The sequence below is a fragment of the Rhea americana genome, unplaced genomic scaffold (assembly GCF_003343005.1).
Source record: "Rhea americana isolate MKP2758 unplaced genomic scaffold, rheAme1 scaffold_10, whole genome shotgun sequence".
NCBI lineage: Eukaryota > Metazoa > Chordata > Aves > Rheiformes > Rheidae > Rhea > Rhea americana.
In genome coordinates, this window is record NW_028185039.1 from 6,095,067 (window position 1) to 6,122,256 (window position 27,190).

At 42.6% G+C, this 27,190-nt stretch overlaps 2 protein-coding genes across 2 annotated transcripts in view; one reads left to right on the top strand and one right to left on the bottom strand.

The window, feature by feature from the left end:
• Positions 1 to 637, bottom strand: part of NOMO2 (NODAL modulator 2) — a 28,903-nt gene extending 28,266 nt beyond the window's left edge. The window contains exons 1-2 of the mRNA XM_085300647.1: positions 598 to 637; positions 188 to 258 (exon numbers count right to left, since the gene is read on the bottom strand). Of these exons, the coding sequence (XP_085156773.1) occupies positions 188 to 258; positions 598 to 637 (111 nt within the window). The remainder of the gene's footprint in view (positions 1 to 187; positions 259 to 597) is intronic.
• A 320-nt stretch (positions 638 to 957) lies between these two features.
• Positions 958 to 26,900, top strand: ABCC6 (ATP binding cassette subfamily C member 6). The gene is made up of 31 exons (XM_085302516.1): positions 958 to 1,016; positions 1,679 to 1,855; positions 2,099 to 2,224; positions 2,906 to 3,043; positions 3,548 to 3,673; positions 4,437 to 4,498; positions 5,340 to 5,471; positions 6,095 to 6,307; positions 7,177 to 7,354; positions 7,835 to 7,996; positions 9,611 to 9,703; positions 10,275 to 10,478; positions 11,092 to 11,238; positions 12,030 to 12,117; positions 12,393 to 12,462; positions 13,209 to 13,335; positions 13,857 to 14,033; positions 14,451 to 14,618; positions 16,264 to 16,447; positions 16,932 to 16,995; positions 17,664 to 17,784; positions 18,934 to 19,141; positions 20,172 to 20,482; positions 21,202 to 21,401; positions 22,080 to 22,206; positions 22,953 to 23,054; positions 23,780 to 23,926; positions 24,467 to 24,625; positions 24,850 to 25,016; positions 25,481 to 25,675; positions 26,225 to 26,900. The coding sequence occupies exons 1-31, from the start codon at positions 963 to 965 to the stop codon at positions 26,331 to 26,333; spliced, it is 4,536 nt and encodes a 1,511-aa protein (XP_085158642.1). The 5' UTR covers positions 958 to 962; the 3' UTR covers positions 26,334 to 26,900.
• Positions 26,901 to 27,190: the final 290 nt, after the last annotated feature.

The following is a 27,190-nucleotide window of genomic DNA, read 5'->3' on the forward strand; positions in this document are numbered from 1 at the left end:
GTTTTGCCGACTTTAGGGAGCAGCTCCTGGGTTTTCTCTCTGTTTCGTGCACGCCCTGACCCTCGTTTTGATCCCGAAAGGCGGCCAGGGCAGCTGCTCGCTGACGGCGCCGGGGCACCGCGGGAGCTCGGCCCTCCGCCACCCTCGGCCCTGCCGCGCAGGCATCACGGCCCCGCCGGCGCGTTACCTGCTTCGGTTCCTTTTCTTCTCCTGCCGGTTCCAGATGTCGCCTTTCCCACCGGCAGCTTTGGGAGATCCCTCAGGCCGCAGGGACCTGAGGCCGGTTGCCTTCCCGGTGGCCAGGCTGTTGGCGTGGGATTTACTCGGTGCCGAGCGAGCGTCCTCGCGCGTGTTCGGTGCCGGGGGCATCGCAGCTGCCAGGAGCTGGCACAGGCAGAGCAGCCGGCGAGGCAGCGAGCTTTCCTAAAGCGCTCAAAACTGGGGAAAAAAAAAAAAAAAAAAGCAAAGTTCAGCTTCAGCGAGCTGGTATTCCAGGGTGACAAACAAACAGCTCGCAGAGGAAGGGCCTCGCAGCCCCCTCCGCCGGCGGGTCGGGCCCACGGCCCAGGCGCGCTGCAGCTCCGCGCCTGCCCTCACCGTGGCCTGCCCTCCCGGCTGTCGACCCGGCGGCAATCATTTACCCGCCCCGCGCCGCGGCGGCCACGTTTGAGCTCCGCTGCCCTTTGCCTCGCCGTCCCCGGGGGACCTTCCGGCGCCGGGCGACGGCGCCCGCGCCCCACCGCCGCCCCCCGGCCTGGCCGCCACGCGGGAGCCCCCTGCCTCCGCCAGGCCCGCGGGCCCTTCGCCTCCGCGCCCGTCGCCTCCCCCCGCGGGCCGGCCTCCTCCTCCGGCCGAGCCCGGGCGGCCGCCCGGGCGGTCACCAGGGGCCGGGGGCGAAGGGCGACGGCCGCCTTTGCGCCGCCGGGGCCCCCACAGCGCTGCCCTTGGCACGGGACAGCGGCATGGCAGCGGGCGGCGGGCTCTGCGGCTCCCGCGCCGGCTCGGCGGGGCTCTGGGTGAGTGAGCGCTGCCGGGACCTTCCCCTGCCCGGGGGCGGCCAGCCCCGCCACCCCGCGGCCCTCAGCCCCCCGGAGCCAGCCGGGCTCGGCTGCCGTGGGGCCGCGCGGGGCCACCCTGAGCTGCTCCTCCACCGCCCTGGGGCCAGGGACCGCAGCCCAGCTCGGGGCCGCTACCGGGGCCCACCGGTGGGCAGCTCTGGTTGTGGAGCCACAGCGTCAAGGGCCAGGGCAGGGAACAGTCTGGATATGCACTGCAGGCACTTACTAGACGGTTTATTCCAGAGTTAGGTCTAGATCTACGCATTTAGTAAGGCAGCAAAATTGTAACTTCGGTCGTTGAGCCTTTGCTTGGAGTCTGCTGTAACTATTTCTGCCATATGCCATAACCCAGAAAAAAACCTTGATGAACCATTTTACTCTACTCCCTCCAAAATGCTGCTGCTGAGCCTTCCCCTGCCTATGTCACCTTGCTGTTCTTCCAGCTGACCCTTTACAGCCAAACGTTTTTTACATTTAAATTTATATTTACATTTAAAACTCTAAATCAAGTTTCTCTAACATTAAGGAAATCTCAGTGTAGCATTAGCAATATATATTAGCTAGTGAAACTGTGCATTCTTTAGCATTACTGTTTTGCTTCTGTGTTGATTCTGTGGCAGGACTGGAACCAGACATGGTACACAGACACCCCCAGATTTACCTGGTGCTTCGAGAACACAGTCATTCCTTGGATCCCTTGTGCTTATCTTTGGATCTGTTTTCCGTTCTACTACATGTATCTTCGACACAAAAACAAAGGCTATATTAGGATGTCCCACATCTTCAAAACTAAAATGGTAAGGGCAGAAGCTGGGGTTTGAGCCTAACATTATGGCAACTTTGATACAGAATTTAATTTTTCTAAATTGTCAACTCTTTCCTGGCAATCCATCTCTGTGTTTGCTTCAATGTTTACTTTCTATCCCCAACCAGCCCTCCCACCTCTCCAGTCTTACAGCTCAGGTTGCTAGGAGCATTCGGTTTGGTAGATCATCGCCATTTCAGTCCATTCCAACATGTGTTTGCTGTCTCTACCTCAGGTCTTTGGATTCATCCTTGTAATACAGTGCTTTTCTAATGTCTTCCTCATGCTGTGGAAAATAAGCCAAGGAATCCCATGGGCTCCAGCAGTCTTCATTACCCCTGCAGTGCTGGGGGTTACAATGGTAATTCTTCCTTTGTTTTGTCTGTATGTGGCTCAGCTTAGCCCTCCAGGGCTCGATCTTCCTGTATTTCTTATGTTTCTCGGTATCTTTGAGCACAAAGATGGCTGATGGGGAATAGAAGCTGCTGTGAAGCCTTTGCAGGCTGGTACCATGCTTTGTGAGTTTCTGTTCTATGAAGGGGCAATGGGTTAGAGCTAGGGCATGACCACTGGGACTACAGCTATGTTATATACAGCCCTGTGAGTAGAGTATACCTCACAGGAAAAGAGGCAGCAGTAGCGATTAGGAAGAGATCTCACAACAAGAGGACAAGATCCAGTTTCTCACAGTCACGGTACGTGATGTAGTGTGGTTGGTATCTTGATGAATGAAATGGGTTGCCTGTTCAGCTAAATGCCTCTTCTCCCCTTCTATCACTGCATCTTTATAGCTTCGATCCTCCCAACCTCTAGGCCTGCTTGTAGTTGCATTGCTTGCCCTTTCAGTACCTACATTCTTGAGTACAAAACTGCATGTGCCTTTCAGCTTTATCCTTTTAGGAACAATAGTTCAGCGCTGACCATCTTGAAATGTTTGAGCATAAAACTAATTTATTTTGCTCTATGTATCAATTAATTTGATGATGATGTTTGGCTTTCCCTAGCCAGCTACATATTTTACATATTTTTCGCTTCCTGTCAGATGCTTGCAATGTTCCTTACCCAGGCGGAAAGAATGGTGGGCACTCAGTCTTCAGGCATCTTGCTGATTTACTGGCTGCTCACATTCCTGTCTGCAGTCCTGATGCTTAGTTCCAAAATCCAACATGCCCTAGAAAAAGTAAGTGAAATGTATTTCTAACATGCAGGGGTATGAAGTCTCTAAACACTATTGCTCTTTTTGCCTCATTGATTGTGCAGTGGACAATTAAATTCCTCTCTTAAGATACTTGCTGAGAGGAATGGCTTATGATTCTTGGTCATCTCCATCCATGTTATCCTTATCATTATAGATAGAGTGTTGTTTTCTGAAAGCTCAGCTGACTTCATATGTGAATAAAAGCAAAATGAATTTAAATACTGTCACTAAAAACTGGCCTCATCACAGATTTTGTAACAGCATAAATATCTTTGTATATTATACTTACTTAGTATTATTTGGGTAATTTTCCATTTAAAGTTTTCCATTTACGTAGCTCTACATAACAACAGTTTAAATAAATGCAACTATAGAAAATACACTCATGCAAAACTCTGAGTCCATGGCTTATAGAATATTAGGTATCATCCTTCTCCACTGATTTCATATTCTTTACCTCAATCTCAACAGTATTCTGTTTCGTAGGGCTTCCTGGAAGACTATGCCAACCACGTTATGACTTACCTTTATGTTAGCCTGGTGCTAGGTGAACTTGTGTTGTTCTGCTTAGTTGATCACCCTCCCTTCTTCTCAAAAGCTGTCAACAGCTCTGTAAGTATAATGGCTTTCATAATGCATTGATTTTTTGTCCAATCAGGAATTTAAATTTCTGCGAATATGCAGGAACATGATTATTTGGCAGATGTAAAATGCATCATTATGTATAAAGGACAACATTTTAAAAAATAACAGGTAGTTTAACTGCTTGTTTGAGATTGAACCAATTTATTTTCAGAACACCTGTACTTGTCATTAATGTGATGGGTTCTTTGCCCTCCTAGGAGTGCCATAGACCAATCTATTCCCCAATTTTTGTTAGCTAACACTCCCCATCCCACTCTTCATATCTCCCCAGTTCTCCTACCAGTTTGCCACTTACTCATGAGCCACGGCTTTTTCCTACTTCTCCAGTTCTCCCACTCATGCTAGCACTAGCAAAACTAACAAGACTAATTAACACCTTCTAGTTCATTCCTGAGTTGGCTGCACACAAAGCAAGCACAAAGGCACCAACGTTGTTATCTTGTACGAGGTATGAGCAGAGCACAGTTCTGTACTTCAGAAAATAAATGTCTTTGGGTGTGAAGAGTGAGATTCTTTCATCCTCTGTCTTAGGTGTCATTCAAAGTCTAATTCATTAAACTCTCTTGCTCCCATTGATCCTCCACAATACATTCACCTTGTCTGGGGCAATGAATGGGGGTTGCATTGCTTTATAATTGCTTTTCCTGTGGAAGTGCAGAAGGGAATTGTATTTATCTGACATGTACCCATTTCTATATATAAATATGATCCATATTTTTCCTCCCATCAGAATCAGTGTCCAGAAGCCAACAGCTCTTTTCTTTCAAAAATCACATACTGGTGGTTCTCTGGGTAAGAAAACACAGAAGACAACAGGTTTTTTGTTTTGTTTTGTTTTGTTTTTTTCTAGCATATCAGATAAAAACAGGGTAAGAGAAGGTGTAGATGACAGCCAGCAGCAAATATCTCAGCCCCCAAATTAACTTGCCTAGTGAGGATTTAAATTTTTTCTCTGAAGACTTGAGGAAGTCCCAAAAGATCAAGTTATACAAATTCAATTATTTTTTTCCAAAATAGTTTGAAGCACAAATTTGAAAGTTGACTTTGCCATTCTACATAATCCTCTCCCAGCTTCCAGCTACTCCTCCAGTGCCCTCCCAATCCTGAAAGAGACCTCAGTAATCTAAAATTATCTCTGTACACCATCCATACCACACCACCCTGACTGCCTGCCAGATCGTCCTGTAACAAATGCTGGGTGGAACGGACATGTCAGCGAGGGACCCTGGCGCGCCCTGCTGCTTCGCGTTCAGAAGGGAAATGATCACACACTCTGGGCCTGACTTGTTGGCAATGGGGAGGCCTAGCCTGTTTCACCGAGTGACAGAATGTGCTAAACAACTTTGTCTCCCACTGCCCACTCCTCAAATCTTAGTACAATGTAAAATAGAATTAGGGCTTACTTGCAAATGGCAATTATGTTGGCAGAAGATAGCATATGGCTTTGAAGCAAAACTGTTATTCCTGAATATTTGTGTTTATTCTGGGAAAGCATATTCCTAAATTGTGTTTTATGTAAGCAACTCTCTCAACCCACTATGGAGCCCTAACTTAAAGTCCATCTATTTTGAATATGCTACACGCACAAAAAATCCTTCTGTGCTTAGGTTACAGCAGTCTCTGTGTTCTCCAGGCTTGTCTGGAAAGGCCATCGGCAGTCCTTGGGGGTGGATGACTTGTGGTCAGTGAGAGAAGAGAACTCTTCAGAAGAAATTGTTGCCCAGATTGAAAAAGAATGGAAAAATTATCGTAGCAGAACGAAGCAGTAAGTACTTGGTCTGGAAAGTATGTCGTGCACTCAAGCAGGCAGTTTCTCTTTCTCTTCTAGATGATGCAGAACAAACAGGATACACAGGTGCTGAGGCGCCATCTCAGAACAGATGCTTTCATCCTCTCCATTTCCCAGAGAGTGCCAAACAGATTGCTTCAGTGCATGTGCATGTCTGAACATCACATCTGCTAGGTGTTTCTTATGTGGACAAGGGAATGGTTGGAAGGGTCATTCCCACTGAATTATTTGTCAATTGAGCAAGGAAAAGAAAAGGATAGTCTGTGTAAAATAATCTGAGTAACTCTTTGCTATGAAAACTTGGGGGTCATTACTCCTTTGTGAGTGAGTACTCAGTGAGTTCCTTTGTGCAAAATCAGATTTTAAGTCTTCAGCATTTCAGATTTCAGATTTAAGTTCTTCAGCAAAATCTGCTGAAGAACATGCTTTAATTTCTTAAAGTTTGAGCTTTAAATTCTTTGTGAGAGAGATCATTTTTTTCGTGTGCATTTATATTGGACATGACATTAAGACCCTATGTGAGATTTTTAAGAATGAAAGCACAAGATCCTCAAGCTTTCTCCAGTTGCAGCTATCCTTCTTACTGTTTTTTTCTTTAGAAAAATTGAGTCCATGACATTTAAAAAGGGTCAGAAGAGCAAAACAGGCTTAGCAGAAGCTGAAGAGACCCAGGTTCTACTGCAATCAGAGCAGAGTCAGAGTGGGCCCTTACTGAAAGCACTTTGGAGCATGTTTGGAACCTATTTCCTTCTTGGCACCCTCAGCTTAGTTATCTGCGATGTCTTCTTGTTCTCCATTCCAAAGTTACTGAGGTACGTGCAAATTTAGAATATATTTCCCAAAGGAAATACCACACATATAAGATTGCTGTGTGCATGAGCTCAGAGACGTGTGTGACAGCACCCACTGAGACTGTCATACAGAAAGTTGAATTAGAAATTTTATAGTGCTGATGAAAGGAGTTCAGTTATCATTCGTACTAAACCTACAGTCAATTCAATGAGAAAAAGCCATCACTGGCCAAAGCTGTGCACATTTTTTTCATGGCTCTATTGTGACAGAGGAAAGGGCCCATTGCTCCAAGTCTTTTGGCAACTTGACTAGACTAGAACAGGGATGTCAGTTCTCAGATTGTTCTACATATCACATCAGTCACTTGTGCTGTCAGCCATTGCTGTCATCTTAAGACTCTGATCTCTGATTAAAAAGAGCACAGTTGTGCATCCTATACATCTCAAATAGCTTCTTTATTCAGCTGCCTTTCTGCTTTGTGGACTGTGTTGGTACAACACATCACAGTATATGTTCAAGGCCAGAATCACTTGCCACTCATAAAAGTTAAGTGAAGTTCTGGAATTTCACTTGCTTCTTTAGATATGGCTTCCAATTTGCATATTTCTGACAAATTCATGCAATTAAGAGTCATCTGAGGCTGAAGAGACACTGAAAATGAGGTCACCCCCAAGGGGAAGATGCTGAGATCTGAGATCACTCCAAAACCAAGAGTAGCTACGTGTTTAAAATCAGGATGTTGTAGATACAGGATACTTAGCAGTTTGTCCCACTCTTCTGCTCTTTTGCTGACAAAGTTCAGCCAGAGAGAATACAGAAAAATCTCTTGGGTGTCTGATATTTCATCAGTTCTACAGGGGTTCATTGACACCTTGCTCCTGTCTTGCAGTCTTTTCCTGGAGTTCATTGAAGACCAAGAAGCCCCTAACTGGCATGGTTACTTCTATGCCTTTGCGATGTTCCTATTAGCTTGTCTCCAGACTCTGTTTGAACAACGATATATGTACATGTGTCTTGTTCTGGGACTGAGACTAAAAACTGCAGTAACAGGGCTTGTGTACAGGAAGGTGAGTCTGCAGCTTCCCTTTCAGCTTCATTTTTTTCTAAGCCCTACGTTAATCATTATGACATTGTTGGTACCAATTCTTTACAATATCAGGGAAGATGATGTTACTGGAGAACTACTTTTAGCATATAGTTCTGTGCTATGATCATCTCTGAACAGCTAGTGGGAGGTATTTTACTATTTGTTTTTCAAATCTTACCTCTGAAGGAAAAAGCAGGGGAAAAAAAAGAGGAAAAACAGCATAAGCCTTCTTATGCTGTAGATTATGGTTGAGACTTTTCATTAATTGTCAGAAGGAATAAAATCTTAATCCTAAAGTTAAGTCACATATCCCAGGCAATAGTGTGTTTTCTGTATGTAAGATTTAACATTTTTTTCATCTTTTCCTTTCTTTATAGGGAAAACAAAGTTGTTTGATTCTCAGGTCAAAAGTTGTTGTTTTACTATATCTTTCCTTTCTTCTCTTCTCCACTCTGTCTAGATCCTAGTCATGTCAAATGCATCAAGAAAAGCAGCAACAGTAGGTGAAATTGTTAATCTGGTATCTGTTGATGTCCAAAAGATAATGGATCTTATTATCTATTTTAACGGGACCTGGCTTGCTCCTATTCGGATTATCATCTGTTTTGTCTTCTTGTGGCAGGTAAAATATGAAAAGAGTACCTACCAACCCCTTTCTATTCTTGACATTAAAGGAAAGAGGAATTTTCAAAATTCTGCTTAGAGCTTTGCTGAACAACTAGAAATTGCCATACTTTTCCTAGTTCTGTAGCATGGTGTTTTATTAGAAGATATTTTTTTTAGTATAGAATCCTTTCCTGATGCTTCACTTCATCCTTTTACCTATGTATTCAGCATTCAGTCTCTTGTAGGCAAAGACAGCAAGTCTGATTGTTCCGAGCTTACTGATAAGCTTCTGCCATCAGATCTTCTTTTGTCAGCTCTCTTTTTGAACAAAATGAGCTGGCCCACTGCAGGTTGCAAGTTCAGTTCCAGCTCCTCAGCCTAGTTACAAAGCATAAATGAGAATGGTCTGAAATGACAGCTTGAAGGACTTCATCCTGAGGTCTGATTTCCACAAGATCAACAGAATAGTTTGAAGCAAGGTTATATGATATCGAAAGAGCAGGGGAAACATTAAATTTCACAGGTGTAGAGGAATTTAGCAAGGAGAGATCAAAACCTAAATTAGAATAAAGGCTGGTAGTCTAAAAACTTCATTTTTCTCTTAGTTTCCTTAGTTTCTTGGCATTTTCTCAGCAGGACAGAGCCCTATTTCTCAGTCCTGTTTTTTGCTAGTTGCACACCAAATGGAAGTACGAGTGCTACAGAGCCAGTAGCTTTCCAGAGGCCTTTCAGACTTTCCTTTGTTAACTATGATCAGCCAGTCCTTGTACCTGGCAGGATCCTACAGGCTTGGAAACTAGATTAGAAGCCATGGTATAGACTTTGAAAGTTCATCATCCCTTTCTAGTGATGGTGACAAGCTGAATGTTGTTGCATATAATGGAGCAACTTGAGATTTTTTCAGTAGTAACTTACAGCTTGCTTTACATCTCTCTCTCCTTATTTAGGAATAATTAATATTTGTTTGCTAGTGTTTACATGTTTACAGACCTTATGTGTAGTGAATACCTTTTTGTTTCTGTGTATGCCAGCACTCACCTCTCTACCAAACTGAACTAATCTGCCACAGGTTGCAACTAAACCAGGAAAAACAAGCTCTTTATATTGGCCCACAGTCAGTATCACTGTGAACCCTGGTATCCAAGAGCTGTCCACGTGTACAAGGCACAGTAAAATCCTGCCATTTCATCTCCCTCATTGATGTAAACTCAGGCAAGCTATTTATGCCACAAGAGTATTTTGTTGAGGGTCTGCTTTTGTTTTAAACAAAATCTGATTTGGGTGACTCACTTATGACGGCCACAAGATGTCCTCCTTCACACATCCAAGAGCAGGTGGGAAGAAACAAATGACGAATCTCCAGCGTTTCTGGATCGCTTGTTCCTAAAAGGGAAGCTGATAAATTCAGCAGAGCACAATGTCAGGAGCTACCCTGTCTGGAGAGTCAACAAACCCCAGTGATTAGGGAGCACAACTTCCAAGAAAGGCAAAGGGTAGACTAGAGGAAAGCCTTAGGCATGAGGAATGTCAGGCAGAAGCTTCAATGGGAAGGAAGGTGAGGAAGGAGGAGGAGAAGACATTCGTTTCTAGCAATCACCAATAGTTCTTCTTTCCTTTTCTCTCTTGGCAGCTTCTTGGGCCATCTGCCTTGACTTCAGTTGCTGTATTTCTTTTTCTTTTGCCACTGAATTTTGTGATCACGAAGAAAAGGAGTCAATTTCAGGTATATTTTGCTTTTTAAAAATGGGAAGTGTTTTACTAATGTGAAATATGCTGGGATTGAAAACCTAAAGGTTGCTGTGATCTCCCAGGAAAGGATCATGTGGAACTCAAGACTACAATACAAATCCAAACCTAATGATTACGTTAGGCATGTTGTAACAAAAAGTATTGTACTGAAGTGGATCACTAGTGCATAATGGCTTAATATTTATTATCCATACTGGCTATGACTGTCAGAGGACTGTCAATAGAAAGATTCAAAGCCTATAAAATTTCTTGATACTTAGAGTAAGCTTTTCTTCACATCCCTTCTTTTACTTTATGTCTGCCCACCTTTTCCCTCTTCTAGGTTTCTTTTTTTTTTTTCCTTTTAGCTTCCAGTAAAAATTAAACTCTGAAGATGAAAAGCCAAATATCTGTCAGCCTGGAATTTTGTAAGCAAAAGAGTATATACAGCTCAACTGCAGGGAAATTTGTTTAGAATTCATGGGCAAGATTAAGATGTTTTTTCAGAATAATTGCACAGCTAAACACTCATCCTATTAAATGATGTTCATAAACATTTATTGCAGGAGGCCCAGATGAAATATAAAGATGAGCGGGCCAAACTTACCAATGCCATTCTCAGTGACATTAAAGTAATCAAAATCTATGGCTGGGAAAACATCTTCATGGAGAAAGTGCTTAATATCCGGAAGCAAGAACTTCAGACTCTGAAAAGATCTCAGATTCTCCTCTCAGCATCTCTAGCTTCCTTCCATTCATCAACTTTCCTGGTGAGTGGTTCACCTTCCTACCTAAAACACGTGCTGCTATTATTTCTACTTCTCTTCGTGGTTCTGTCTGGACAGGTTTTTCTTGTTGGACAGCTAGGGATAATGTCTGTCCAGAAAATCTAGTGGTCTCACAGGAGGAGCTGAGCCCCAGTAGAATGAGTCATACAGACATTTACATTGTCCTAGCAGGTTCAGTGGAGAGTTGCCTGACCTGGTGGTGTGTTTCAGGCAGACTGACCCTGCTTTGCATCAACCACCTGGAGACCACCAACTGCACTGAGCTTATGGCACTGACAGTATCTGAACAAGTCACTTTTGCACTTGTCGTTCTTGTAGCTCAATAGTGAATTAGTTGTTCCAGTGACCTTGCCATGGTTGCAGCACCAAAACATCCTTAAAGCAGAACAAATGTCAAGTGATCAAATTGCTGTTTTTGTCACCAGCATGCAAGACCTTTGCCTCTGATATTTGCAGGACAGTGGCATCACGTTTATGGCTGATACCCTGACTTCAATTAAATGGGTTCGAGTCTTTAGGAAGGGACCTGCCACCCTTGAAGCATTCTCTTTCCTATCTGAAGCAAATGATTTGCTTTTTCTTTGCTTCCTTCCAGATTGCATTTGTTATGTTTGCTGTCTACACCCTGGTGGATAACACACACATCCTGGATGCTCAGAAAGCTTTTGTATCTTTAACCCTGATCAACATTCTCAACACTGCACACTCGTTCCTGCCATTCTCCATAAATGCTGTGGTCCAGGTCAGCTTCAGGCTATGTTCCTCTCTCTTTCACCATAACTGGTTTTTTTAACGTATTATCATTAACAGGTAAAAGGTAGGTATTTATTATGACATTCAACTCTGGCCAGCTATTCAATTGATGTTGAGAAATAGTGAAGGGCAAGGATTTGCAGCTGCTTTGCAGGTACTTTGAAGTACTATTTTTCAGAAAGGCTCCATATATTAACAAAATAGTTACTAATAGCAACTTTTCAGTCTTTTGGGGCCATATCACTGTCCTGTGGTGTGAGGATCTAGCTAATGCTCTTTTTGTTGGGCATCTGTGCTTCAGCTGTCTTTTAAAAGTATTAATTCCTTCTTAGTCCTATATCAGCAACGCTACATCTCAGAAGTGCGTCCAGCTCCATTTTTAATACAGAAATCAGAATAGATGGGGCAAAAGTTCCTTGGGAGTTCAAAGGAAATCCTGCTAGCCAGGCCAGAGAGAAAATTGGGAAATTGCACTTCCCTCTTGCTCACCAAGAAGACTCTTCATTAACAGAAACAATCACTGGGAAGTATTGCAAAATGAATCCCAATTTTAAGCACCTAGACAGTAGAGAAAACAGTTGGAAAAACATGTTTTTTTGCTGAGCTAGGTGAAAAAAAAACAATTAGTGTAGGGAAGAGCTACATTTATCCACCTAAGCATATGGCATCTGCAACACAGCACCTAGTCAACAGTTTAAGTGGGTCTTAAGATTGAATCTTTACTTGGAGTTCTAGCTACTTTCTAATTCTAAGTCCTATTGTTTCCTGTGTTTATTACAGGCTAAAGTTTCTTTAAACCGCTTAGCAGCTTTTCTGAATCTGGAAGAACTGAATCCTGAGAGCTCAAGCAGAAACACTTCTGACTGTGGTGAGCTTTTGCTTTAGCATTATTGTCTTACAGGGGGAGTGGCTTTCACTGTTTTGCTGCCACTCTGAGTCAAGAGTGAAAACCATTTGCCATTTAACAACATTTTCTCTCTCAGGTCTATTCATTTCTATCAGTGCCCTGATAATTAACCTCTTCTGGGACATAAGATTCATCTTATAAATATAGAAGTACACACTGAAATGTAAAGTCACATACATAGGGACATTTCTGTACTTACCTTTGAAAATACATTAATTCTACTGCTTATATTTTAGTGCAGGCAAGCATCACTATAAGGAATGGGACTTTCAGCTGGAGCAAGGAAACTTCTCCTTGTCTTAGAAGGTACAGACTTACCCTTAATCATCCCACTTCTGAAGGCCAGGTTGGATGCTGAATGAAATAATTCTTCAGTGCCATAAGTGAAAACAGTGTGGAATATCTAGATACTGATGATTTGAGTTTGCTTCATATTTAACATTGAATTCTGAAATTATAATATCAGAAAAAAATTAATCTTGCTTTTATGCCTGGGCACAGAAATGGGAGAGTCCCTGAATCTGGATGTTGGCTAAATATATGCAAACTGTTTTCTTTACATAATTTTCTTGTCCAAATATGAAATTACAGTAATTTTAGTCAAAAAGTGGAAACAGTTGTATACAAATATTATATATGGCATCACTACATGCTTATCTCAAAAGCTACAGCATTTTCAGAAAAGAAAAATTGTTGCAAAGCACTGACATTCAGGAATGTTTTGCATCCAGTGCTTTGCACTAGGCTGTCTCCAAAATGGGGACCTGGGCCTTGGATCTGCGTTTGAATCCCATTAGGAAAGAGCAAGATGAGGGTATGACTGAAGGATTTCTGATTGAAGATGCCTTTGAAATGATCACTCCTGAGCTGCTACCAAAAGTCAGCTTGACAGAAAGAGTAAAGTTGTATAACTAAAGCCTAAAGTATGAAATTAGGGGAGTTGGTTGGTATATTTTTACTGTTACAAGAAAATAGCAAGAATTTTGTTTATTTTCTTTTCAGAAAGCACATCTGAAAACTAACTGGGCAGAGGGGGGCTGTTTTCCTTGTAGGATAGATCTCACTGTGCATCAAGGCTCCTTGCTTGCTGTAGTTGGCCAGGTGGGTGCTGGGAAGTCCTCCTTGCTGTCAGCATTACTTGGTGAGATGGAAAATACAGATGGCTGTATGACCATGAAGGTAAATCTCCTGCTAAGCACTTGCTTGTGATTAGGTCATCTTCAGGAACAATAAGATATTCCCCAAGGCATCAGTTCCCTGATGAAAACCTGTTTAGTTTATTGCTGAACTTTGACAATGGCTATCATGTAGCAGCCTGCATCTATTCATCAGAAGGTACTTTAGACCTCTTGGAGGGGCCTGGCCCATGGGAATGGGATCTGGAAGAGGACTTTAGAGATCCAGTCCCATTTCCCACTCTAACACCAAGCTGAAATAGTATCCTGGTAAGGCACTTCATCTGCTTGTACCTCATTTCTTCTTCTATATGGTAGAGAGAGGTGTAGTCTTCTGACTTTGCAAAGGACTCTGAGAGCTGTCAATGATGATAGTCATTCCTCAGTCTCATTTATTATACCAAACTTCTGTAAAGCTAACAGAGGTCTTTTCTTCAAAGACATGGTGCCACTGTATGTAAAACTCTTCAAGTTTAGCTTTATGAAAAGGACATTGGTAACATTCTTCCATTTCTGTTTTTACAGGGCACAGTTGCTTATGTACCTCAGCAAGCTTGGATACAAAATGCTTCAGTAGAAAATAATATTCTCTTTGGGAAAGAGATGGATGAAACATGGTTCAATACAGTGATTGATGCCTGTGCACTTCAAGCTGATTTGGAAAGCTTCCCTGCAGGGCGGAAGAGTGAAATAGGAGAGAAGGTGCTGGCTCAGTTTTATATTTTGGCCAACTTTTCCACAAGACACTACAAATTATGGTGTTCTACTTGAAACACCCGTAGAAGGGACTAAATTTGCAGGAGGGAGGTGCTCAAGAATTTCTGAAAAATCCTGACTTAACAGGGTCTGAACCCCACCAGCTGACAGTTAAGGTAGCCGGCGATATGAGAAATTGTTAAGATGAAATAAACATCTCCAGGTCATTCTTGGGTCTTTTTTTGCAGATCAGTGGAGTTGCAAGTAAAGCTGCTACTGCCTCAGTATCTCAGGAGCCCTTTTTGGAGAAAGTGACACTGATTTAAACATAACGAAGCCAAAAAAACCTCAGAGTAAATTGCAGACAAGGGCTGACAAAGATGATGCTACTTTGGAATAAACAGTGTCAATGTATTTTTACAGGGGATTAATATATCTGGAGGGCAGAAACAAAGAGTGAATCTTGCTCGTGCCGTGTACCAGAAGGCTTCCATTTACCTACTGGATGACCCTCTCTCAGCTGTTGACGCCCACGTTAGACAGCATATTTTTGAACATGTTCTTGGACCCAATGGCCTACTGAAGGACAAGGTATGTCATAAATTCTAAAGGATAAAAGATAGTAAAACTGTACCTAATCACAAGGTCCCCTCAAATGCTTCTCATGAGGTGGGGTACTCATTCCATCAAAGGCTCCCAAGTTGTTACTCCTTTTTTTTTTTTTTTTTTTTTTTTGCTAATGGCAGCAGGCATTACCATTAACAACAGTGGAAGTGGAATGGGTAACCCCTGCAATACACACACCACATGGAATTTGCGCAGTGAATCTCACCTAGAGAAGAGGAAGAGTAGAAAGTTAGGTTCTGCTGAAAGACTGCCTGCATCCTCACTCAAACCACATGCCTAGTTCCACCCTTATTTGTACAGCAAGTTTGGAGCTTTTTGTTCTTCTGTCAACATTATTCTTCTCCCTCTTTGGGATTTACTTCTAATACAGTTAGGAAGAACTGTCTGATCTCTTCCAGCTTATCATGTCTCATCATAATGCCTCATCCCATCACTTTTGAATACTTCAGGGGGGCCTTCACAATTTTCATCACCCAGACATTCATCAGTTAAAGTGTGGTCTTAAATTCTTCTCTTCCTTTCTTCTTTGCAGCTTTATTTTTTGATATTCCTTGGTATTTCTCTGCTGTCAAGCAATCTGAATCTTAAATAAGTGTGCATGAGAGGAGAAGATAGGCCAGTTCTGTTTGTTTCTTGACATAAATTGTCAGAACATTGCATTAAAGGCAGGAGTTTGCATGCAGCTTCTCATTTCTAGGCTGTGCTTTACTTATTTCAGGAGCGCAGGGGACAGTAGTTGCTTTTAAAAAAAAGAGAAACCATAAATCTAATCTGTACACAGGCAGAAGGGATCCTACAAAAACTTCATATGAGGTATTTTTTCATTAGAAAGCCCAATTAAAGCAGAAACTTCCATAATTACTAATACCTTTCTCTTCACATGTAGATTGCTTGCAAGCATCAGAATGTAATCACTATATTGAAATACAGAAAGACTGGTAAGGAGCAGGTACCAGACTTAACCTGTACTCAAAGATTGATAATATATTAGAAATACAGTACTTGCCCATTTCTTATCTGAGGAAAAATACTATTCTTGTATTCTTTCCTACAGGTAAGTATCTGTGCAAATATGCTTGAAAATTGAGATGAAAGGGAACTTCACTGTTACTCCATTCAGGCTGATGAAGTTGTGAGGCACAGGTTTGGCTCTGAAATATTGATAATGGTGACTATAAATACGACACAATCCCTGATTAACATAAATCTAGTTAAGAGCTTCAGTCTGGGTGGAGTCAACAATGTGGAACTGGTCAGTGAGCCAGGTAAAAGGCTCCCAGGGTGATAGCCAGGGACTTCAGACTTCAGTTCCTTTGCTTGCTCTTTTACACTGGGTGACACAAAGCAAGGTGGTTCACTCCTCTGCTTATGAGTTCTGCACTTTCAAAGTGGGCACAAAGCCATGCTGTGATGCTGTGAAGATAAAGTTCATCAGAGAGATGCTCAGAGGTGATAGGAACAGATGACCAAAATACTGTTTTATATATGTTAGCAGAAATTCTAGCTCATACCAAGTATGCGTCTTTCTTCAGAAGACAGCTGACTGCAACAGCTCAGGTGAGCAGTGGAATGTGCGAGCAATTGTAACTGTTTCTCTTGATTCAAATAGACTCGTGTGCTGGTGACTCACACAATCAACATTTTGCCCCAAGTGGACAATATTGTTGTGCTGGTGGATGGAACAATCTCGGAAGTTGGTTCTTATCAAGAACTTTTACAGAGAAACGGGGCTTTTGCAGAATTTCTTCATTCCCACATTACTGCAGAAGACAAAGCAGGCTCTGGTTTGTCAGGTAAACCAAATGAATTGGAATCATTTTTCCCAGTTTGATCAGTCACTTGTTTCCTTCTTAATGTTATACGTAACATTAAAGACCTGGAGGTGTGCTGCTGTTCAGTTAAGAAGAGGGAAAATAGAACAGAACTGGAAAAGCCAGTCTTAGTTTTGTTCTATTAAGGATATCTAAAGCAGAGATTCTGTCCCTGTGAGCTATCATTTTTCATGGAAAAAAAAAATCCCTGTCAAATCAGCTGACTCATCACTCCAAAATTGTTTCTTCCATAAACAGTTTCATCTTAATGGGCAACAATCATGCTGTTAACATAATTACCCACTATATGTGCCATTCTTAAAGCTTCGCAGAGATTATTTCTAACTTTAGAAATGATTCTTTGTAATGAATCTTTCCTCCATGTTACCAGTCTCTCATGGTTATACAGGACAAAATGGGAATGTAAAGCATTTAGAGAGAAAAAGTGCACTTATGTCTCCTACAGCTGTAGGAGACACCAAAGGCACTGTCATTTCTGGAAATGATCCATCGTGGGAGAAGCTCTCTAGGTAAGCTTGAAGCTGTCTCAGGCACCAAAGGACTTCCTCCAAAAGCCCATACAAGACTGTGAAGATTCCTACTAAGTATGATTTGAGATCAGCCTGTAAATGAGCAAGCAAGCAAAACACAAGACTGGGCAGAGAACTGCTCTTGAATATGGATGTCGAATAACATTTTCTCTGTATTTCACAAGGAGCTGTGTAATTCATCCCAGAACTCAGGTACAAGGCATATTGGTGTATTTATTTGCTGTTCAGTTCCCAGGAGGGCTGCAAGGTTTGACTCATTTCGCGTCAGTCACAGCTAGTCAATGCTCAGACTGGTAATAGCTACACTTGACAGATTGCAGCGCCTGTGATAAACATGAACAATGCTATGGGTCACTCTGGAGAACACTAAAAACCACACTCCTAAAAACAGGCATGGGTATAGGGACAGATGGGTAAGGCTGTCCAGCTCCCCCAGTTCCCACACCCCTTTCAACTTGGGGGGAATATCACTCCCCCAATACAAGAAGTGTTCTTATATGCTCTCAGGGAGAGGGAAAGGCAGTTCGGCTTTACCCTCTGTCCTCAAAGACACACAGGTGGTGGTGGGATTCCTTGGATCTGAAAAGGCTTTGAAATCCTCATTGGCTTGGCTAAATGTCAAAAGGATTTTTATTTGCTTTATGAAGTGACAGGTCAGTCAAGTCTTCTGCTATGGAAAGGGAGATCATTCCTGTAAGTCAAGACTGTACCACTGCTGCAGCTGCCAAAGGAAGATTAACCAAGGAAGAGAAAGCTCAGCGTGGCAGGGTAAGTGCAGCACTTCCCTGTAACAGCAAAGACTTGCATCATGGACTTGTTACTGATCCGCTCATGACTCTTGACCCACTCCGGTGGGGGAGATCAACTCTCTGCCTGAGGCAACCCAGTGAAACTCCAGAGAAGCCAGCTAAGCTGTACAAGTTTGCCCTATAACTGACTCAAAGTCATTTCATCATTATTTTATGTAGCACCTTCCATGCAAACTGTATCTCCTGTCACATCCTAGTCTAAGTGGTAGTTATAAAACAATAGTAAGGCATGTACATTGCACATTATGGAAGTGATGGAGGAAAGAATAATTTATGATTACTCAAGAAGAGAGATACTGATTCAAGAATTGAGCTGAAGAAGAAAGGAGCACTGCAGTAGTCAGAGTGAGATAGTGGTGAGAGGCAGAGGCAGGGAAGAGCGGGACTTTAATATTGGGTCTGTCCACAAACTCTTGAGGCTGCTGGGAAGGGACACATCAACGTTCTTGTCTCGTCCAAGGAGAGCATCTGAAAAGGCTGAGGCAAGGAGGGTATTATGGAAGACAAAGAAGCAGAGAAAGGATTCCAGCTAAGAGGAGTTAGGCATGGATGAGTTCTGGATGCAGGACACACAGCAGTGAGGAGGACATGGGGAGGACAAGAATAGCTGAGACTACACGCTGCAACAGAGGAAAGATGAGAATAGAAAGTGTGACACTCCAAAGAGATAAGGGGGCTGATCTGCCCCTAGGAAAGTACGTTGTTAGCCAGACTGGGATACTCTCACTTCTGCTGGTCAGCAGCTACTCACAAAAGCAGTCAGTGGGATACATGCAAGTTATCGCTCACACTGACAACAAATGTAAATGACTGCCCAGCTTAAGGAAAGCCGTACATTCATTCCAGCAGTAACAACAGCCTAATGGGACCAACAGTCAGTTGTTGATTACAATCAGTGGTTAGCAGCGTGGATTTATTTAAATATGGCTTCATTATTCATCCATCAGGAAAATGAAAAGAGAATTAACATGGTTGCTATGGCCCAAAACAGAGTAGATACGCCATAATAAATCATTCCTTGTTTCAGAGCTGCTGTTCCTTGCTAACAAGCTTTATCCTTCCCACCCCTTCTTCTATCTCCTTTATTTACCTAATTGTTTTACTTCAGGTTAATATTTCAATTTATGTGGCGTACCTGAGGGCAACAGGCTCCTTGCTGTGTTTGTACATCATTCTGTTGTTCACATGTCAGCAAACTGTGTCGTTTTTTCGTGGTTACTGGCTCAGTATGTGGACAGATGACCCTGCTTACAACGGAACACAGCAGCACACAGAGCTCAGGGTTGGAGTCTTTGGTGCACTGGGAGTCATTCAAGGTTTGTTGAATTTGCTCACCTAATTCTTCTGTGTGTTTGCCTTCCCTTTCCCATATCCAGGGTGTTTTCTTAGAATACAAACAAGTGCATGCCCACAGGCTTGGTCTCTTGGCACCAGCCCTAAGGGTTTGGCATGGGACCTAAAACTACAGGCTCTGACGCACAGAGAGGACTTCTAAGGGATCTGAACAATATTTCCAGCATTACTGCCTGAAATTCCACTTTGTGGTATGCTGGAAGTGTTCTGTGCATTTCAGTAGATCATGATGAAGAGTGTCTTCCTCTGCACTTCTGCTTATTGGAGCTATAAGGCCTGATACCTTAGAAAAATTCACCAACTTCCTTGTTTTTCCATTCTGCTCCTTTGTATCCAGCACTTCTACTGATCTTTCTCTCCCTTATCCCATTCCATTCCTCCAATATAAAGAAGTCATATTGAAGTGGCAAGAGTGGGTGGTCTCCATCTTGAATTAAAATTTGATTTAGATTTTTTGGGTGTAAAGAAAGTTAAAGTCAAGGAATTTTACATTTCTTTAAACCCTTCCCTTGAAAATAAGTGTCTGCAATTCTTTTGGCCACACTTAAGAAATTACCTGCTTCAGGGCTGAAGTCAAATCTGGAAAGATATCAGCCCAAGAGACAAAAGTTTTGGAAAGCTTTGAACAAGCCTAGAAGAATGGAGTGGTTATGGTACCCTCCTAGTGAATCTGAAGGTAGAAGACCTAAAGTGCCATCCACGCAGGAAACTTAGAAGAACACAAAATAATTCTAGTCTAGCTCATTCTGTGGAGAATGAAGGGTTTCTGCCCTGTATGTGCAAGTTGTTGAATCCCTGGCCCCCGTCAGTCTTGCTTTCACGGTCTTACGCCCCCTCTGGAACTACCCTGCAGAAAGAGAACATGCAGCTCTAAGACTTAACTGCTACCACAGCAGTCACTTCCTTCCACTAGTGAAAATCATCATTTCTGTCAAAGGGGAACTCTAAGCTGAATTTGTTCAGACACAGTAATTACTATTTTTAAAATTACAGCCCTCAGCAGATTCATCTCCACAGCAGCAGTCCTTCTGGGTGGCGTGTTAGCATCACACAAGCTGTTTCTTCAGTTGCTGAGGAGCGTCGCTAGATCCCCAATGATCTTCTTTGAGCAGACACCCATTGGAAACTTGCTGAACCGCTTCTCCAAAGAAATGGACGCCATTGATTCTGTCATCCCAGACAAGCTGAAGTCCTTGCTTGGGTTCTTGTTCAACTTGCTGGAAATCTATCTTGTGATTATAGTGGCTACACCAATGGCAGCAGTGGCCATAGTCCCCTTGACTGTGCTGTATGCTGTATTCCAGGTAGGAGTTCAGAGCAATACACAGAAGAGGCTGAAGCAGCACAGCCATGTCCCTGCAGAAAGCCTCCTCCCATTTCATAGGGGCTGAGACATGCAAAAACTAGTTTCATCATCTCCAGCTACATGTGAACAAAAAGAACACCAGTGACTCCTCCCATATCACCTCAGCCCTCCAAAGCACCCCAGAGACCTCAGAGACTTGTGTTTTTCTGATGTCCAAATCAGATCCCACCTGCAGCTTGCTCCTTGTACCCATTAACGTAAATAAAATCATGTCAAGACCAAAGGCATTTTTCCTTTCCCCCAGAATTCCTGTGCTGCTTTCTACTATAAATACGTACGCAAAGCAGCTCTTACACTGGGCTCTGAAAACTCACGTGCTTTGTTGGGTAAGACTGAACATAAGGGAAGGGCAACTAAAGGGTGAAAGTACTCCTCCATTCTCCACCCAGCAAAGGATGAATGCAAGTTTAGAGGCTCTGGGAGTTCACAGTCCCCTGGCTTCTTCCCTGCATTAACCATGTAGCATTCTTAATGACAGTCAAACAGCACATACCAGGCAGAAACACTGCAGTCACTTTTAAGGGCATCTCCTGCCTGCAGGTTAGGTTTCTGCAACATTATCCTAACGTGTATTGTTGCACTTACTGAGCCCTATTGAAATTTTCTGGGAAATATCTCCATACTAGTCACTTCCTCTTTCCTTTCCCTTTGTACCAGCACTTCTATGTCATCACCTCCTGCCAGCTGAGACGCCTGGAGGCTGCCAGCCGATCACCCATCTATTCCCACATTTCAGAAACCTTTCAAGGGAGCAGCGTGATCCGCGCTTACAAGGACCAGGAGAGATTTATTTTGAAAAGCAATTTCCGAGTGGATGAGAATCAGAGAATATGCTTCCCTGGAGCCGTTGCTGACAGGTACGAATCTGCAGGGTAGAGGAAAGCATAGTTTAATCTCACGGCCCTGGTGAGTGGAAATTTGCTGCTTTTGAAGCTTGGATAGAGAAACGTGGAAGATGGGACAGTGGTGTGCAGTGTTCTAGCAACAGGATAGCCTCTTACAGTATCACTCACGCTGTACCCCTCTCTGGCATTATGCCCGGCACACAACCAGTGTGCTCTCATCTCTGCTGTGGGGCTCGGTGCACGCACACACACATGCCTCGCCAGTTGTGTGGTATGACCTTGTGCCCAAAATGCAGGAATCTGGTACATGCCTAGGGAGGCCCATCATTGCATGACAGAGGGCATGGGGCCTGCAGCAAACCCATCAGACAGTGGAACAACCAGTAGTCAGTCACTGAACGGGTGAGGAGTACCAGAAAGAGCGAGAGATGTCAGACCAATTCATCCAAGCTGTGTGCTGACTGCCTCCAGCAGTGCTGACTGCTGGAGACCACAGGCCAGCACGTTTGGACTGACTGGAGCCCTCCATGAACCGATGGGACGGGTAGATAAGCAGCCATGGGGTGGTAACGGCTTTGCTGAGCACCCTATACCCCTGCAGCTCCCCAAGTGTTTTACAAAGTAATCACAGATGCTGTGGGGATGAAGGAGGGCAGTCAGCAACAGCTCTATACTATCCTTCTCTTGCAGATGGCTTGCTACAAACCTGGAATTTCTAGGCAACGGCATTGTGCTGTTTGCAGCACTATTTGCAGCAATTGGCAGAACACATCTTAGTCCAGGAATTGCTGGTTTTTCTATTTCATATGCTCTTCAGGTAACTTGACATTCAAGTAATATAATGCTGTCTTATGTCAAAAGCAAGTGTAAAGTTACAAGTGTAGCCATATTTTAGTGTTTTGGAGGACTTTCTATTCTTTGTAGGACTGAAAACATCTTCCAAGGGTGCATGTAACTGCCTTAATTCTTCTAAATAATACTAAAAGGGGCAGAAGACCAAAGGTCATAAAGTATGAAAACTCTTCTAAATTAAAAAAAAAAAAATCCTTAATCTGCTAATCTAATCTAAAGTACTATCATTGCTGAAATCCAGAGCCTCCTGAGAACATGGCCCATTAGAGAGAACAAACCTGATAAATCCATCAGCAGGTGTGTTTTTCCTCCTGCATGTGAACTCATTCTTGAGTTTATATAGCAAGCTCTGAACTACTGAAGCATGTCTTATGTGCTTATAGTCTAACTTTATGCAATGGTCTAAGAAATTGTCACACCATCTCTTTAAGCACCTGAGTCAGGTAGTAACTTTTTATTCTCTATAAATTTGTTTAGAAGAAACTATAGGGGAAAGCTGGCCAGGCTTTTTCCATACAGCTTTACAAAATTTCGTAAGTGATTATTTCTTAGCCTTTTAAGAAATGATATCTAAAGTAATTAGCTGATGAGGTCTTTATAAATAAATACTATGACAAAGTACCAGCTACTTTTTGAGCACAAGTCAATAGTCATTTTCTCTGTCCTAATGTTGTAGGTTTTTGGTAACACTAATGCTTCTCTTTCTGCTAGATAACTGGTGTTTTGAACTGGATGGTGCGCTCCTGGACAGAAATAGAAAACAACATTGTTTCTGTGGAGAGAGTGAGAGAATACTTGAGGACTCCTAAAGAGGTAGCTTAACCAGTTATTGGTCTTACCAGGGGAGGTTAACAGCCCTACAAACAAGTGACTTTGCTGTTCCATCTAGAGAAGCCACATAGTTTTGCCCGCTCAGGAAGGCTAGTTATGTCTCCTTTAAAGAACTGCAGCATTTTTCTCTTTTATCCAGCTAACTAGGCTTGTTTTATAACCACTGATCATCGTACTTCCTTAAGCCAGCTAAGCATTAGATTGTCATTAAAATAGCTTCACTTGGTAACACCCGTGGAATGAGCTATATTTTCTACCCATATTTGGAGTATTGTGCCAGTTCAGATGCAACTCTGTGATAACTGAGGCTGCCAGATAGCCTTTTAGCCACTAAGAATCTCCAGTGCAATCATTTTTATGTTCTGTAATCATTAAAATTATTATTTCTCCATATATTGACCTGAAATCCTACTAATGCAGACGTTCAGTCTCGTTTGCAGGAGTATGTAATTTTTTTTTATTGAAGCACTTACAATGTCAGAACACTGACACGTGAATTAACGCTTATCCTCATTTTCAAATAGGATCATCTAACCTTTGAACAAAGTAAGAAAGTAAAAATTTGGATTATAAAAGTTACAGAAACTGTAAAGAAATCTGGACGAATTTTGCGTAGATATTTTCATAAATCTCCTATTTCAGTTTGGCCACTTGTTTTGGTAACTTAAATCAGATTTATACAGTGCTGTTTATTTTTGTCTGTCTAGGGACTCTGGACTCTGAATGGCAAACCTCAAGATCAGGTTTGGCTCACTGAAGGGAGAATCGAATTCAGAAACTATAGTTTGCGATACAGGCCAGATCTGGAGTTAGCACTGAAGCATGTCAATCTAACGATCAATGGGCAAGAGAAGGTATGCAAAGCCATTTATTGCATAAGAGCTACGAGTGTGAACAGTACTTTGCAATGATCAGATCTGGACAAGTATAGTCCCTGCCGTACACCAAGGTAGTAGTTTATAAGCATGAAGGCTCTGGTAAGGTATAAGCCCTTTCCCATCTATCACCCTGAACACCTCTCCGAGAGCAAGGCAGAGTTGCCTGTACGCATTAGATATTCTTCTGAGTAAAGTTTCATTTAACAGAGGATTAGCAGAGCTTCTGTAAAGGAATTTAATTTTTCAAATCTAGTGCCACATTGGGGTTTCATTCTAGCTGGCAAGTATTCTACTTACTCTTCTCAAAGGCTTTCCTGATTTCTTCTTCATATACAACAATTACAAACTGTAAATGATTCCCTTTAAGAATATATCCCTAAGCAACATGAGTCTCAAACAGCCCTCAAGTTTTGAACCATTTTCAAAGTTTGTACATCAGCTAAGAACTATATGACAGGACTGTAACAGTGAAAAAGGATCAACATCAGTAACAAAAGCTTTCCTTTGTACTCGCAGATTGGTATAACTGGGAGAACAGGAGCTGGGAAATCTACTCTTGCTGTTGGATTGCTGCGGTTAGTGGAAGCTGCAGAAGGAGAGATCCTAATTGATGGACTAAATATTGCTCAAGTAGGTCTCCATGACCTTAGAACCAAGATAACTGTGATTCCCCAGGTATGAAATTAATTTCCAGAATGTTTAAGCTGTGCTACAAGGAAAGCTTTTGAAACTCACTGTGAGATGAAGGACATTAGAAATTTAAAATCTGTAAATAACTTCTATCCTTTGCTGGTCTCCCATTCAGTCTAACATTAGCCACAGATTTCACCCAGCAGAGAGAACTAGAAAGCTTGTTTCTGTGATTCATTTCAAGAGTTGTTTGTTCTTTCTGTACTCAGGATCCAGTTTTGTTTTCTGGCTCTCTAAGAACAAATCTCGACCCGCTAAACCAATACACTGATGCGGACATCTGGACAGCTTTGGAACTGACTCAGCTCAAGAACTTTATCGCAGATTTGCCAGAGCAGTTGGAATATAAGTGCACTGAACAAGGGGAAAACCTAAGGTACCTTATTTGCAGAAAGACAAAGGCAGGGCAGTGCCAGCCGCTAGGCTAGGAGGACATAAGTAGCAGGACAGTCTTATTTATCATAGCAAAGGAATAGTACCCAGACAGCAAGTCACTGCACGATTGTCCCATTCAGCAGCATAAAAACACACCTAAAGACTCTGACCGGAAGACCTTCCGGACTGAATGATTGTGGTGACTTGTGTTTGTGCAGTGCTTCGCTCACTGGAATTCCATTCAAAATTCAGATCTCCTGGATCCTACAGCAATACTCACCCTTCATTTTCTTAGGTCGTTTCACGCTTTTATCTGTGGTGCCACTCAGCCCCAATCACCCTTTCAGGTGATCGAAAAGGAAACAATCACCATTTCAGACTGTTTTCAAAGCAAACACCAGTTCTAACCCCAGAGAAAAAAATCGACTGCCATTCTCAGTCTACCACCCCTCTTCTCATTTGCAGCACTGGTCAGAAGCAGCTGGTTTGCCTGGCCAGAGCACTTCTCCGGAAAGCCAAAATCCTGGTTCTAGATGAGGCTACATCAGCTGTAGATCTAGAAACTGATCTCCAGATTCAGTCCACCCTGAAGACTCAGTTCAAAGACAGCACAGTGTTAACGATAGCTCACCGTGTAAACACCATCATGGATTGTGACAGGTAAGCACATCTTCAGACAGTTTCCCAAGGAGGAAGACAGACAGAGGCAGCTTGTGTGAACTAGAGAAACCACACAGTGTTAATGAGCAGCAATTCCACTTCTGTACTTTTCTTTCTTACCCTGCAAAGCTTTGCTTTACATCCTAGGAGCTATCCGACATCAGCTAGGCACCAAGCAGCTAATCAGACTGTTTATGTCAATATGATGCATTTCATGCTGCATCATTCCTCTCTTTTGGCCTACTGACAGCTAAACCATGGCTACAGTTCTTTGCTTCATGTTAAAATCACAAAGCCAAAATATGTTCACAAAGTTTGCTCTGGTCAGAGTTGCCAAGAGTTTCCCCTCCCACACACTCAGTACTTGAACAGTCACTCATCAGAAACCTATTTCCATTCCACAGCTATTTCTCAAATGGAAAGCTGTTGGAAGCTTGGTTAAATGACAAGCTAATCTTGAGATTTATTTTAAAACTAAGTAGAAATAACTGAGTTTATTGCAGTTGTTGGTGCATCTCCAGGCTTATATTTCTGTTTTAACATTCACAGGATTTTAGTCTTGGAGAACGGCTGGATAGTTGAATTCGATACTCCTGAAAAATTAATAGCTCAAAAAGGAGCATTCTACAGACTGGTGGAAGAATCAGGCCTTGTCTGACTCACCTGTGGAACATACTGTAATACCGCTTTTACTGGGAATAATTGATCTCTTAATTGAATTACCTTCGTTTAATTCTAAAATGCCCAATACTCAACCAAATTGTGTTTGAGCTATAACTGCACTGGATAGATGAGCAGAGATGACTTGGGATACACATACTGCTTCCTTAGGAAACCTGGAGATTCCATGCTCATTATCTTTCCAGATACAAAAATTCACTCTGCTGTTGAAAATGAGCCGGTCAGAATCTTGAACTTAAATGCATGCATGCCTTGCTGCTTTTACGTTAAAAAAAACAAAACCAAAAACCTATCTGATTTATACTATAAATGGAACCCAAATATACTGCCATACGTAAGGATTATATGGAGTATTTCTAAGTGCTGAAGAGATTATAATCAGTGAACGAGAAAATTAATTGCTAAGAACCAAACCTAATTACTTACAGCTTGCCCTAAGTTGCAGGGAGAACACATTTAGTCTTTTGAAAATGCCTTAGGTGCTCACCTGAACATTGTTTGCAAGCAGGTAAGATAGATACAGCTGCTGCCTTGGACACTAAGTCATCCAAAGTGCAAAAACACTAGGGGAGTAGGGAAAAGCAAGCGCAATGCAAGTAAGCATGAATACGGATCGACTCCACTGCCTGTGGCCTGCCCATCACAGCTGGCAGTGACTCCATCTCGCTTCTGTGAGCTTTAGATGAGGCCTGCGCAAGCCGTGCAGTTTGGAAGGCCGACAAATTGTCTGCAAGGACAAGAGGCAGCATATACACTGGCTTGTTGGTGCAGATGAGAACAACTGGGCTGGGACCAGGCAGCAGGAGCCATTCATCCTGCCGGAGCACTTGGAGC

What these genes read in the sequence shown, in the direction of transcription:
- ABCC6 (XM_085302516.1), top strand. Translation starts at nt 963, where the DNA reads ATGGCAGCGGGCGGCGGGCTCTGCGGCTCCCGCGCCGGCTCGGCGGGG. An exon ending in AGAGTGAAATAGGAGAGAAG is followed by an intron (nt 14,034 to 14,450) that starts GTGCTGGCTCAG and finishes GTATTTTTACAG; the next exon opens with GGGATTAATATATCTGGAGG. An exon ending in AGATAACTGTGATTCCCCAG is followed by an intron (nt 24,626 to 24,849) that starts GTATGAAATTAA and finishes TTCTGTACTCAG; the next exon opens with GATCCAGTTTTGTTTTCTGG.